At 38.8% G+C, this 14208-nt stretch overlaps 1 protein-coding gene across 1 annotated transcript in view; it reads left to right on the top strand.

Annotated features, from left to right (window-relative positions):
* The window catches only part of FBXL17 (F-box and leucine rich repeat protein 17), a 539707-nt gene that overhangs the window by 508877 nt on the left and 16622 nt on the right, over positions 1 to 14208 (top strand). The window contains exon 8 of the mRNA XM_003899972.5: positions 7986 to 8128. Coding sequence (XP_003900021.1) covers positions 7986 to 8128 — 143 coding nt within the window. The remainder of the gene's footprint in view (positions 1 to 7985; positions 8129 to 14208) is intronic.

Here is a 14208-nt window from a genome sequence, read left to right as displayed (position 1 = left end):
CACTGGAACGGCTGTAATCCAAGAGAGACACATTATCAAGTACCAAGAATGCAAGGGAAACTGGAACCTTGCATACATACTGGTGGCAATGTGAAATGGTACAGCCACTTTGGGAAAACACTTTAGCAGTTTTTTATAAAGTTAAACATACACTTACCATGTGACCGACAAATTCCACTCATAGGTAATTACCCAAGTGAAATGAAAACATATATCCACACAAAGACATGTATGCAAATGTTCACAGCAGCATTATCTGTAATAACCCCAAGGTGGAATCCACCCAGATGTCTATCAGCAGAATGAAATATTATACAGCATTGAGAAATGAACAACACTACCAGTATACATAACAATGTGGATGGATCTCACATGCGTAATGGGCAGCTAAAAACCCAGAAGAATGTTTGGTGTTTGACTCTATATCAAGTTCAAAACAGGAATGGTAATGTGTGTGATTGGAAGTCAAGATCATGATTATCCTTGTTGGGAGAGTAGAAGTGACTGAAGTGGGGATGAAAGACCGCAGGCGTGCTGGAGTTGCTCTGTTTTTCAGCCTAGAAACTGTCACACAGCTGTGTGAACTTTGCTAAAATTCATCAAGGTGTACCTTCAGACATGTACAACTTTCTACAGTTAGTTATGCTTCCAGAAAGTTAATTAAAACTATGAAAAATGAGTGACACTTGATTTTCAGACATTCAGAGGTCCTAGATAAAACACACTCTGTATTCACTGCTTCAAAGATTTTACAATCTAATGGGGAAGACAGACATGTTGACAAATAATTTTAACATGAAACAAATTCTGGTAAGCGCTACATTAGAAATATAAAATAAGTACAATGAAGAAAAGGAAAATGTTTACAAAATGTTGCAAAAAAAGAACGATCTTGAAAAAATGTTTTAGAGTGTGGTCAGTGTGCAGTTTACTATAGAAAATAGGAAGAACATAATAATGCACAAAAGTGGATGGAAAGGACATAAATTAGAAGTAAAGAGATTTAAAAGTATTGGATTATATACAAAAGTAACTACCGTTTGAGAGACCAAATTGTTTTAAAGTGTCAGAACACATTAGCTATTTATATCCTTAAAAGGAAGCTCTTTTGTTTTCACTTGACTGACTTTGCCCAAGCTGTAGGTTATTCTCTTTCAGTGGTTCTCAGCCCTAGCTGCACATCAGGATCACAGAAACTTTTGTAGCTTCTCCTGAATCAGATTCTCCAGGGGTGGGACTCAGGTATCTGTACTTTGAATAGGCACCTGTGATTCTCCTGAGCAGCCTGAGTTAGGAGTCATCCCTGTAGTCCCTGCGGGGTGGAGGGAGCCTTCGCAGGGACCATCAACGCAATAAATGATTCTGAAAGTGTCATTTCTTTGTTTTTGGAGCTTCTGTGTCTTCTACAAAGAAGAGCACGTTTCATATTTATCTCTTTGTAACCGTGCCAAGAAATTTCTTTGCAAATGGCTTTTATCGAAGTATTACATGAAAGATGTTAATCCTACTGTTAAATTTTAACCCTAATTCTTTCAAGCACTAGGGCTTTTCTTCTGATTTTATTACAGGTACATAGATCCATAGCAGAAGATAGAACTGGAAAGGACAAAGTGGCACATGCAGGTCGCTTGTTAATGCACTTGTATGACTAATCTTCCTTCTATGAGGAGGAAATGTATTTTTAGTCCTCACATTTATATATCCGATGTTCCATTGTGAAAATGTTGTCACACTTAGAAAATGTTAGTCCTCTACTTAATTCATTCACTTGTTATCTATTGTTAGCTTGTCCATACTTTTTTTACTCCTTGTTTTGAAATCATTTTCGAATTACAGAAAAGTTGCAAAAATAGTAGAGTTTACATATAACTCTTCACCTAGCTACCTCTAACTTTAACAACCTCTATAACCACAATACACTTATCAAAGCCATGAAATTAACATGCAACAATTAAGTGAACTACAAGTCTTATTTAAATTTAACTAGTTTTTCCTGATTTGTCTCTTCCAGGATCCAACCCAGAACCCCACATCGTGTTTAATTGTCATGTCATCCTAGTTTCCTCCAGTTTGCAACAGTTCCTTGTCCTTTTTTTTTTTTATTTCATTACTTTGGCCTTTTTGATGAGTGCTAGTTAATTAATTCGTAGAATGCTTTTCATTTTGGATTTGTGTGGTGTTTTCTTATAAGTACATTGAAATTATTCATCTTGGCAATAATATTGTAGAAGTGATCAGGGAGTACATGTGATGTTAATATGTTTATATTTATCTGACTATTTGTATCAGTATGGACTTGTGGATACTTATTTTATGAACTATAATACATACTATCATTATTTATTTTGATGCTCAGATTGTTCCAGCTTTGGTCACTGGCAGCAGCTTCTGATTGGATCCTGTGTCCTTTTGAAATGCCCCCATTCTTTTAAAAGCTCTTCTTTTTCTGACATCACTAGATGTTCCAGACTCATCTTGTACCTTCCCTGCTCCACTAAATCAGCCATTTCTCTACAAAGCTCTGATTCCTTTCATTGGAGAATGATATTTGGAAATAAAGATCTGAGTGCTGCTAGGGTGCCATTGCCCCCAGTCCCTCCCAGCAGAAAGAGCTAGGAAATATATATATGTACACTAATCCAGGAATACACATACACAATACTTATTACTTCTATAGCTACCTATGTATCTGTGTATGTGTGTGCCTCTCCTATTTTCTTATTTGTAACTTCTTTCTCTAAGAGTGAAAACACTAGCTGTCATTATTTGCAATCCTAGATTACACAGTAGTTACTAAATTCCTAACTCATACTCCTGTGACAAATAAATTTACTTACTATAGTATAGTATTTGTTTGCTCACAATTCTTTTTGGTTTTCCTCTTGTAATATACAGTCAAGATCATGTTTCCAAAGTGACTTAAATTCATTTTTAATTCCTATCCCCTTTGCCATAGTTGTATTATTCATCTGGGTTATGCTGTTTATTTGAGTTCATTTGTTACTGTTTGTATTCCTCTTTGGATTCTTACACATTTTTTTTTTTTACTTTGAGAAGTGTGTAAAGCATTGCTATGGTTCAGAGAGTTGAAGTTATATGAAAAGAGCTATTACAAGAAGTATCTCTTCTATCTCTTCTTCCTCACAACCCCACCCCCACATCTCATGCCTGCTTCTTTATTTTTTACCAACCTTTATAGTCACACAGTATTTTGTGGTTTCTGGTTTATGCTTCTCCTGTTACTTGTGCACAGATGAGCAGATTAATACGTATTTTATTATATTCCCTTATGCTTTTATGAAGGGTGGTAGCACATCATATAAACTCTTTTGACCTCTGCTTTTGTTTTACTTAATGATTTGAAAAATCATTCCAAATTAATTCCTAGGGATTTTCCTTATTCATATTTTTAGAGTGGCATAGTATTTTTCAGTTGTGTGGATATAGCATAGTTATTCGACCACTCTCCTATTTATGGATATTTAGGCTGTTACCATTATTTTGCAATTACAATCAGTGCTCCAATAAATAAACTTGTATATATTGAAGTAATTTTCTACTATTAGGGGTATATTGTCTGAGTAGAATCCTAGAAATGGAATTTCTTGGTCAAAATTAAGTGCATGTGTGCTTAAGTCTTTTAATCACTCTGTCTGTCATTTGTATGCCTATGGGGATGACTATTGGAGGTTAATGTATATCCTTCATCAACACACAAGTTACTGAACTACAGCTTTTAATTTGTGTACCTTTTTTTAAAATTTAACTTTCTTCATTAGTTGCACTTAGCACATTAAAAAGTATATTAAAATTGCATTGGAGTTAGGAATTAGTCTTGCATAATTTATCCCTTTTCAAGGTTCAATAAATACCATTGTAATGTGTCAACAGCCTCTAATGAAGGTAGTAATGATACATTACATTTACAGCCCTATCATCCCAGGTGCAGACTAGAATTTTATGATCACTGATAGAGAGTAGGCAGTTCAAGAACTCTAGCAGTGACATAATGACTAAGTATTTATATAATGCTATCATTTGCCCAGAGTTTTTTATTTTTCAAAATTCTTTCAAGTCTTTTCATTTTATAGCAACTACTCAACTGTAGGATGGATTGGGGAAATATCAAATAAATTACGACATTTATGTAGTGCAAAGTCCCTTACATCTGTTATCTCACTTGAGCCACAAACCAACCTCATGAAGTAGACAGGGCATACAGTCAACCTCCCCATTGTCCAGGTAAGGACGCTGAGACTCAGAAAAGTGAAATGTGATCCCGATGTCAAATATCTGCTAGGTAGTAGGGCTAGAACCGAACTTGAGACTAGACCACACTACAGGTTTATAGCTACCTGTGAAACAACAATGAAAAACTGTCCAAGGACATGATATAGTCAGAGAGAGGCAAATTACGTGCTGTATATTTTGGAATCAGAAGATTGCCTCAGGCCAGATCCATTCTGACCATGTGCAGGGCCCTACTCCCACCCTAAGTGCTGCTGCTGTAACAGAATAAGCACTGGCCAAACGACCAGCCTTAGTTTGCACGCCAGTTCTGCCACTTTATTAGATTTTGGGCCTTGGTGAGCTATTGAACCTCTGTTTTCTTACCTCTGAAATGGTTATCGTTCTGCAGAGCTGTTGGAAGAATTAAGAGTAACTTTATCAGAGAGACCCTCCCTGAAGCCCCCAGCTAAATGTTATTCTATCCTACAGTGGTCAGTCCATTTCCTTCAGAGCACTTGTCACAATTTAGAGTTATGTTTACTTTTATGTTTATTTGTTTCACATCTGTCTCTTCTGCTAGACTATAAACTTCATGACATTAAGGACTCTGCTTGGTTTTGTTACTCTGTGTGTGTTATACCACCCACATTAATCACTGAATAAATCTCTCTGAAATGAGTCTTCCCACTTTCTTGTACTTGTTTTTACTTCAGCCACGTAGAATACCTGCAGCTCACTTGTCCTTTCTCATCTCTCTACTTTCACACATGCTGTTTCCTTTGCCCAACATACCTATCCTTGTTTCTTTGTTTATCTGGAAAACCCTTACTCATCCTTCAAGACCTAACTCAACTGTTCTGCGAGGGCTTCTGACATATCCCCCTTTCCCTGAAGCATGAGGGGGCTGTTATGCCCCCTTAGCATGCCTTTGTTATAGTCGTTGCTGTATTCAATGGATATTTTTAAGAACCTCCTCTGTATGAGGCGTGTGTTGGGTGCTGGGCACACAGCAGTGAATAGGCGCTGTCATTCTACTGAGGGAGTGAGCCACAAAGAAATAAACAAATAATAACATTCCCAATAGCAATACAATGCTAGGGTGATCAGTTCTGAGAAGTTGACTTTTGACCTGAGATCTGAAAGGTAAGGAGTTGGAAAAGGGAAGAGAGAGGGGGTGAGCCTTGGATTGTGACTGTTTACTGGGCTGTTCCTCATTTCTACCCCACCTCACCCCCACCCCCCACTTCCACTCACCTGGCCTCTGAGCTCCATGAATCTTATATTCCTAGTAACCAGCATAGGCCCAGCATGTCACACTGCACTTCCACCACTGGTGGCATGGCCTGTGAGAACTTCCAGTTGCCTTGCCCCATGGTTCTGCTGGGAGCTGGCTTCCAACTTAAAATCCACTCCCCAACTTCCTATCTTGTGACACTAGGAAAGTTATTCAATCTCTCTGTGACTCCATTTCCTGATTATTAAAGTGGAAATAACAGTAAGACTTAACAGGGTTGCAGTTAGTAATAAATCAGATAATGCACCTGAAATTCTTAGCCAAGGGCCTGGCACATGGAGTGTAGTCAATAAATGTTGGCAAAAATGTTCTGGAGCTCATGAGGTGGTATTAAATAAATGAATGAGTTAAGAAATAATAAAGTTTCTCCTCCTGGCTAACACAGTGAAACCCCGTCTCTACTAAAAAATACAAAAAACTAGCCGGGCGCGGTGGCGGGCGCCTGTAGTCCCAGCTACTCGCGAGGCTGAGGCAGGAGAATGGCGTGAACCTGGGAGGCGGAGCTTGCAGTGAGCTGAGATCCGGCCACTGCACTCCAGCCTGGGCAACAGAGCGAGACTCCCTCTCAAAAAAAAAAAAAAGAAATAATAAAGTTTCATTCTAACTTCAGTAAATAGTGCTAAGTCAGAAGAAAAGCCTCCAAACATCAGTAATTTTACCACCCAGAATCAATAGCTATTGACGCTTTATCTGCTTATAAAGCAGGCTGTGATAGTCAGGGCTTTTCTGGATAGTACAGGGCTTTCGTGTTCTAGCCTCACACCTCAATGAAACAACTTCACAAAATCTACCAACCTCAGGCCATCCTGCAAGTGGTGCTTTGTCATCTTTGGAAATTATAGTTTGAGCACTTTGTATTAAAAGGGATTTATTTTATGTATCCCCTACTTCATTTTTCTTAGCAGATCTTCAGGATATCATAAGCAATGAAAGTTATGATGGTACCAGAGAGAACAATTTTCTTAGATCAGAGACACCAAAATTAATCTGGGATGTTGCTCCTTCTACACAAAGATAGTATTCAGACCATTTCTGCAAACTTTTAGTAGTTGGCAAATCCCCAAATCCCTTGGAAAACTTTAAATATCAAAACAGCATGCACAAAGATGAAAACATTAACAAACTGGTACATAAAGAACTTTAAAAAAAAATTTTTTTTCTCTATTGTATTTTCACTGGAAAATACTGGGATCATGATTATGTTTGTATAAACATTAAATATCTGGCTCCTTGGGAGTGCTTTCCTACTGGAATGTACAGACATGAGTTTTCTAGTAAAAAAAAAAAAAAAAAAATACTGAGGTAATTAGCAAAGAAAGACTTTTCCAAATATTCTCTTCTGTGAGCTGTAGGAGTAAACATTTGTTAACATGAGTGCTTAACTCTATCCATCTAGTCAACACATTTTGGGAACTATCATTCACCTTTATTGTCACAGAAATCAACTTATGCTATCTTAGAAGGAGGAAATTATCAGAAAACCATTTCTCTTTTCTTTTTGATATTTGTGGCACTGTTTTCAGGGTTTTCATTCACAAACCAATGCACCATAAACTGGTGCTGGAGTATTGAAATTTGTTTTTCTGCTCCATAAATATAGAGGTGGGCACATCTATCAAAGTCGGTAGAAAAGAGCCACATTCACCAACTGGTCACTCTGATGGGGTAATGGGCTGTGGGGCTTTGCAGTGATTAGTAGTGCACGTCATAGATTGTGGGATAAGAGTCTGCACTTTAGTGGTGGTACAATGCTAAACAGCTAAGAAGACTACAGATACTCTCATGGTTTACAGATGACAGGCTTCATTTTATATGTTAATAGAAGGAAGACTTCTGATAGGATGAGGAAATTCACCATAACAAATGCATTCCCTTTACTGAACTCTAGCATGGCACCAGTTAAAATCAGCTGTATGTATGATGTACTCTTAATTCCTAACAGTCCCAAGAAGTACTAATGTGAAAAATATTTTATACTTTTACATTTTATAGGTCATGAGCAGATGGAAAAAATTATGCCAATTGGTAAAGACATTCACATGCAGTATAACACTCCTCAAAACGGTGTTTACATGGGTTTTTCTTGAAAAAAAAAATTAAAGTTATCTTGGGTAAAATTATTACTTGGGTTTTCTTAAACGTTGTATCTGTAATTCATTTTAATGTATTCCTTCTGCAGAGCTGCATGTTTGAAAGCACAGGTAACCTTGTAATGAATAAAACTGATAAAAGGTTGTGTCCAATGAAAGGGAAATTATGGAATGATTATTCACTTTGCAAAAGGGTTTGTCATAGGGAAGCTTTCCTAAAGCATTTCAAATTTAATTTAGTTTATAAAACATTCATTTACACACAAAATTTCAGGAACAAATTTAGTGAGGAAATGAGATGAATAGTCATAATAAGATAGAGCTCCCTTACACTGCTAACGTTAATGCTTTCTCTCTGTCCCTTCTTGCAGCACTGATAGCCATTGGGCGGTACAGCATGACAATAGAGACTGTGGATGTTGGATGGTGTAAGGAAATTACAGACCAAGGAGCCACCCTGATTGCACAGAGCAGCAAGTCTCTGAGATATTTGGGGCTGATGAGATGTGATAAAGTAAGAGTTGACTATCAAGTTGTTTGCTTTCTACATATCAGTATAGTTAATAGCTTGATGTCGTATCCTCTCCTTCTCTATCCCCACCCCCATATATTCTATATTATATATACATTTTATATATATACACAATTATAGCTATGCATTGTTTGCCTGCTTTTGTAAACTAATCTGGGATTATCTTTGCATTTCCCCACTTAATAATTCTGTGCTTAAGCAGAAAGAAAAAGTAATCATATATATATAGTCAACTTAGAGTTTGGCATCCTATTTATAAGTCCATGGACCAAAATGTAAAAGGTTACATGACAAACTGCAATTTTCAGGGTCTAACCGTAAAATTATATTCTGTGTTTCAAGTTTCCAGCAACAGTAAAGGTGGAAAGAACAGTGCCAAATTGGTTTTTCACAAGTGTGTAATTTTGGTACTGAACATCTATGTATTCTGGCCACTCGGGAACAAGAAAGGGCCAGTGAGGGAGTATGTGGGAATTTGCATCTCCCCGTACATCAGATGCCACTCCTAGCACGTGATAAGAAGTGATTCCAGAGGTCCTGGCGGAAGGCCTGTGGAGCTGACCAGCGATGTGAGCATGAGTTTAGGAAATGGTGCAGCATTTAATGTGGGACCCTTTGAAGACTGAGAAAACAGATAATAAAAATCTATACTGACACCTGTAATCCCAGCATATTGGGAGGCCAAGGCAGAAGGATCACTTGAGCCCAGGAGTTTGAGACCAGCCTGGGCAACAAGGCAAAACACTCTGTCTCTACCAAAAAAAAAAAAAAAAATAGCCAGGCATCATGCCACACACCTGTAGTCCCAGCTACTAGGGAAGCTAAGGTGGGAGGATCCCTGAGCTCAAGAGGCCGAGGTTGCAGTGAGCCGTGATTGCGCCACACCACCCCAGCCTGGGTGACAGAGCAAGACCGTGTCCCAAACAAACAAACAAAAACCCAAAAAAAAACCTACGCTAGACACCAGGCACTCCACAGATGTTTTCTTCTTCATTTATTCCATGTTTTTCCTATAACAAGTCTAAGAAATAGTTATTTGCATTGTGAAGTGGAGAAAATGGAGGCTCAGAAAGACCAGTCAGTGGCCCAGGGATACTCTGGCAAGACTTCACGCTGGGTCTTTGGAGTCTGTATCCAGTGCTACTGGCACAACCCAGGGGGCGTTCTCTGGCCACGGGGACTGCTTCCTTAGAAAAGGTCCAGTTCAGACACTTGCTCAGAAAGTGCCGCCATCTTGTACTGATTTACACATGTGTGCTACTTTTGTAAATGGTGATTAGGAACAAATCTAGCAAAATAATGTGAAACTAAATAGACTTGCCATTCAAAGGGCATGCATTTTCTAAATGTAGCAAATCTGGGGGCAAATGAAGTATGGCCCAAAGCCCTTGTGTCCTTTGTCATTTTTTGTTAATTGACTAATTCTTTTCTCCAAACACTTTAGAATTCCAGCTTATACTAGACCTTTGCCAGTTAGTTATGTTTAGAGAAATGTTGTTATATATTCTCAGCCCAGCCCGGAAGCGACTTACTTTGTAACTAAGCAACAGCACTGAGACCCAGGGCTTGCAAGTCTCCCACAAATCTTTCTACTAACCAACCTAATGCTGCTGCTAACCCTGCCACTTTAAAATGACTTCTTTTAAGACAAGTTAAAGGGTCCACCATAGGCAGAGTGCTCTAGAAACAGGAATCGATGACAGCAGAACTCCTCAGCTTCCAGCAGAAGCTGCCACGTGAATGCTGTCTGACTAAAGCTACCAAAATGTAAGCATTCATGCATATGTGTCCACAACGATTCTCAGAAATTGCCGTATTTCTAATCTGTAATCTTTAGATGGTTAAGATCGGCTCCATCTTCAGAGATACACTGTAGAAGTTGTATGTTACAGTTACTACAGGAGAATATTATTCCCGACATATTTGCTGACCAGCATTTTGCTGATTTTTAGTTAAGAAATGGGTTATTTTCTACCCAAATGCAAATTAGTCCAAAATTAAATAGAGACACTGTACAGATTAGCTGTATCCCTAAGGGTTTTAGCCCTTTCCCTGGGCTGCCTCTGAATCCTTTCTCTAACCAGAGAGCCACTCTGAGAACCCATTGGCTCCAGCATGATGCCGTCTGGTCAGAGCCTGCTGCAGCACAGCCCAGGGAGATGCTGGACCCAGCCTTGCTGTCTGGCTTCCTCAGACTTAAAGCAGCTCAGAGCCAAATACGAGAGGCTCTGTGAGGATGGAAGACAGTTCCAAACCACACACAAAGCACAAGTAAAGGCTTGCACAGAAAAGCCTGCTTGTTGGTTTAGTTGGATGGAAATGTAAAGTAGCTATTCAGTTTTCAGATTTTGTATGATGCCATCCATCTCCAGATTTTAAGTTACCATCAAGATTCAAAGGAAGATTTGAGTAGCAAAGAAAAGAAATTAGTAGCAAGGGTATAGTCTGCGGAGCCAGAGTTCAGGTTCAGATCTGGGTTTTGCACTTACTAGTTGTGTCACCATGGGCAGTTACTAACCTCTCAGTGCTTGTTTCCTCATTTGCAAAATGAGGATACTAGTACCTATCTTGTAGAATTATGAGCATGTAAATGAGTTAACATATGTAAAGCACTTAGAATAATATCTATTATATATAAAATGATCTGTTACTGATTATTCTTATCATCAATATCATTATATTAACCCGTGCTGTGATAGTGGAATTTCCCAATGAGAAAAAAAAAATTGTATTGCCTGCTATTCAATTTTGAAAGAAAATTAGAAAGAAAGGAAAAAAAAAAAACTCAAATTAGAGAATGCTTTGCCTTTGTGCTTTTTCCTCAACTAAATTTAAAATTAAGATTATTTTTTATATAAAGATGTTAGTAATTATACTTTCTACACACCTCTGCAATGGAAAACTAATGCCTCCGTAGGACACTCAGTATTTGGAATGAATTTATTAACCATCTACTCCAGCACAAGGATGCAGAAAGATTTGCAGTGGGAGAAAAGGGTGAGTTGAAGATAAGACTGTTCAAGTACTTAGGGAAACAGAAAGTAACAAGACAAATAAAGGTGAAAAATAAGAATAGAAACAGGAAACAGAAAAACTATGATTAGGGAATGGAGAAGAAGATACACCATCTCTTGGCAGTCTATGATCATCTGTGCCAGCAAAGCATTAAAGAACAAAATTAATTTGGCCCTGTCACTTTTCTCCCTACCTTAACCAAATCTGCTAACCACTAATAAAACCCATTAGAGTTCTCCTCTGTGTTTCTGCACACCAATGGCGCCAATGGAGGATGCAGGGAACCTCAACATCTACTCAGTAAATTCCTCGGCCAGGAATGGCATCAGTGGGATCCCTGCACTGGAGAGAGATGTGGTTTGTGAAGTCTGTGTACCCTTGCACTGGTATTCTGTGATCCTGTGGTTCTGAGAAAGAACATTCTAGTTGCATGTTCTTTCACAGTCAGTTTATTGAGGGCCACTTATATTTAATACTTTACCAAACTGATGCTTTTTTCGTCATTTCAGCTTTTGAGGAATTGCAAGAATAACAAAATGCATTGTATTTGTTGTAGGAAAACAGTGTTTCCCCCTACGACCCCCACCCCCATCTCTCTTGGGAGGTTAGCAGAGAACAAATGAGAAAAGTTAAACATATTCATTGCAGATGAAAGCAACATGTACTTGGATTGTCAAACAAGGGCTAAGCGAAACTGCAGTAAATATGTTTGGCTGCAACATTGGTGATTCCTGGGGAGGAGTCCTCCAGTCATTCAACAATGCAGCATTCCCCATGCAGTTGTAAAGTCAGGAAGTGCATTAAGAAGCCCCTGTTTGAGTAGCTTTTCTGATTGCTGGATGGATAAGCATGTTAGAGGGTTTTGAAGCTGACGCCACTTAATCTCCTAAACTTTAGTGCATTGTAAGAACCAAAAGAAGAAAACGCTGTGTGAGACGGCTTTGATGAATTGGGGTGAGCTTATATTCTTAAAGACTGTTCAAAGGCTTACTTGACCTTGGGAATTAGAGTTGACCCGAAATCACCTATCAACTTAACTCACATTTATTTGGTGATTTAGTTAAAAATACTTGTGTAATCAACGGAACTCTCTAATAAGAGCAGTATGTTCCCTCTGTTTTCCGCAATCATAAACAGAAGCTTTGGTCATAGAAATGGTTTTTGTGACTTCAGTGAATTCTAGATTCTCTATAGATCTGTTTCTTGTAATTGTATTATATTTTCTTCATTTCTTATAAGGCAGTTGGGATGGAGAACAAAACTATAAAGGACCAAAAAAAAAAAAATCATGAGAAAGCTGTAGGACAAATGGAAATGCAGTGTTCAAGGTTAATGAAAAATGTTTGGGATGACAAGGTTGATGAGAAGGGAGGAGGCACCATGGCCTGGCACTGGCAGAAAAAAATAGCCCTCACCAGAGGCAGCCTGGCTAGTTTGCGAGGCCTCGGTGGTAAAGTGTCGTGGTGGAAACCTCTGCAGCGTGTGTTAATACAGAAGTTTGGAGACGCAGGCCTGAATTATGAGCAGTGAATAACATAAACGTAGCAATTCTCAAATGCCAAACCCTTGTGAAAAGCAGTTGGATGGAGAAATTCTGGAGCTTTTAAAAGCTCCCTTTCACTTTCTTTTTTTTTTTTTAACTTCATGCAGAACTAATTTTATACACTGTTCATTTGATTTGAAAATGCCAGCGTCTGGGGTATCATTAAAGAGCGTTATTGAGGGAGCCACTCTTGGCAAAGCATTTTGCTTAAAATGCTTGGTTCTTATGTCCCTGCATAGTTATAGATGGGGAGGAGAAAGTGTGCCTCGGTTTACCTAACCCCACGCCTCTGCCATGGCCCGGAGCAGATGGCTACCCTTCTGCTGGGAGGTTTGTTTTCCTCCTTGGCCAGTAGAGGCGCCTGGAGGGCTGTGGGGGCCACATTACTTAAGGAACAGACATAAATAGATTGTGAAAGGTCCACCCTAATGTCCTATGACCAAAGCCTCTTGGAATTTCTTTGATTTCTAGTTGACATAAATTAGAATTACACAGGCGTGAAGAGCCCGCCCAGAAAAGATGAGAGAAGCTGCTGGAGAGGAGAGCCACCTCTGTGTGAGCCTATTGATTATCCAGCTGCCTTCAGGCCAGGGGCCTCTGTGGAGGCCGACTACTATTGATCCACACCACGAAAATAATCGAATTAATTCATTTCTCATCAAACTGACATTGCCAAGACCGTTCTCCTTACCTGCCCCAATTCCTGAAGTTCTTAGTTGAGGAGTGAAATAGTGATTTCTTTTTGTAAATGTTGCTATATTCTCCAGGACATAAGAAATCCCGGTTTTCACATGGAGTTCTACATTTTTAAATGGGAGAGAGATTTTCTTAAATCGAATCAATAAGAAGCCAATACAGAAAGCAAGTGATAGAAACCAATCAGCTCTTTCGAGCCAGGAGTCTGCTTTACCACCTGAAAATATCTAAGACCAAGTTTTGGGTGCCCAATTTAATGTAAAAATATTCAGGAAAAATTGACCACTGCATATTTCAGGAAGTAATTACGGTAAGCGAAAGCCTCAACAACTTAACTACTCCTGTGGAGAAAATGGAGTTTTTATCAGCTTGTTTAGGAATCATGAGCAGGAAAGCCCTATGGGGAAAATAATATAGGACTCTGTAACTAACGTACAGAACTAACTGGAAAAATCAGTTTCAGAGAAAAATAATTTGAGGGCACTGTGTCCAGGACTGTTTTGGTAGCAATTCAGCCATGAAACAAAGCGTGTACCTGCAGGGACTCTCCTCTTCACTGCCTTGTCTGCGCAGCTGTTTCCAGGTTGCCCATAGCCAAAATGTAAGATTTAAAATTGATGCTGTATCAAAGAAAATAAAGTAAAAAAAAAAAAAAAAAAAAAAAAGAAGAAGAAAAGAAAACATTCTATTCCAATAAGGCAGGAGTGGTCTAACTGTATCAGACTGTGCAGTCCTCTGTTGTGGGTGACATAACCCTTATTCAGACAGCCCACATGACATGTGGCCCCAAAAGAAAGAGGGGATGAGA

This window comes from Papio anubis, chromosome 5, assembly GCF_008728515.1.
Source record: "Papio anubis isolate 15944 chromosome 5, Panubis1.0, whole genome shotgun sequence".
Lineage (NCBI taxonomy): Eukaryota > Metazoa > Chordata > Mammalia > Primates > Cercopithecidae > Papio > Papio anubis.
The sequence above is the reverse complement of the archived record's forward strand: the minus strand, read 5'-3'. Positions and strand labels throughout refer to the sequence as shown.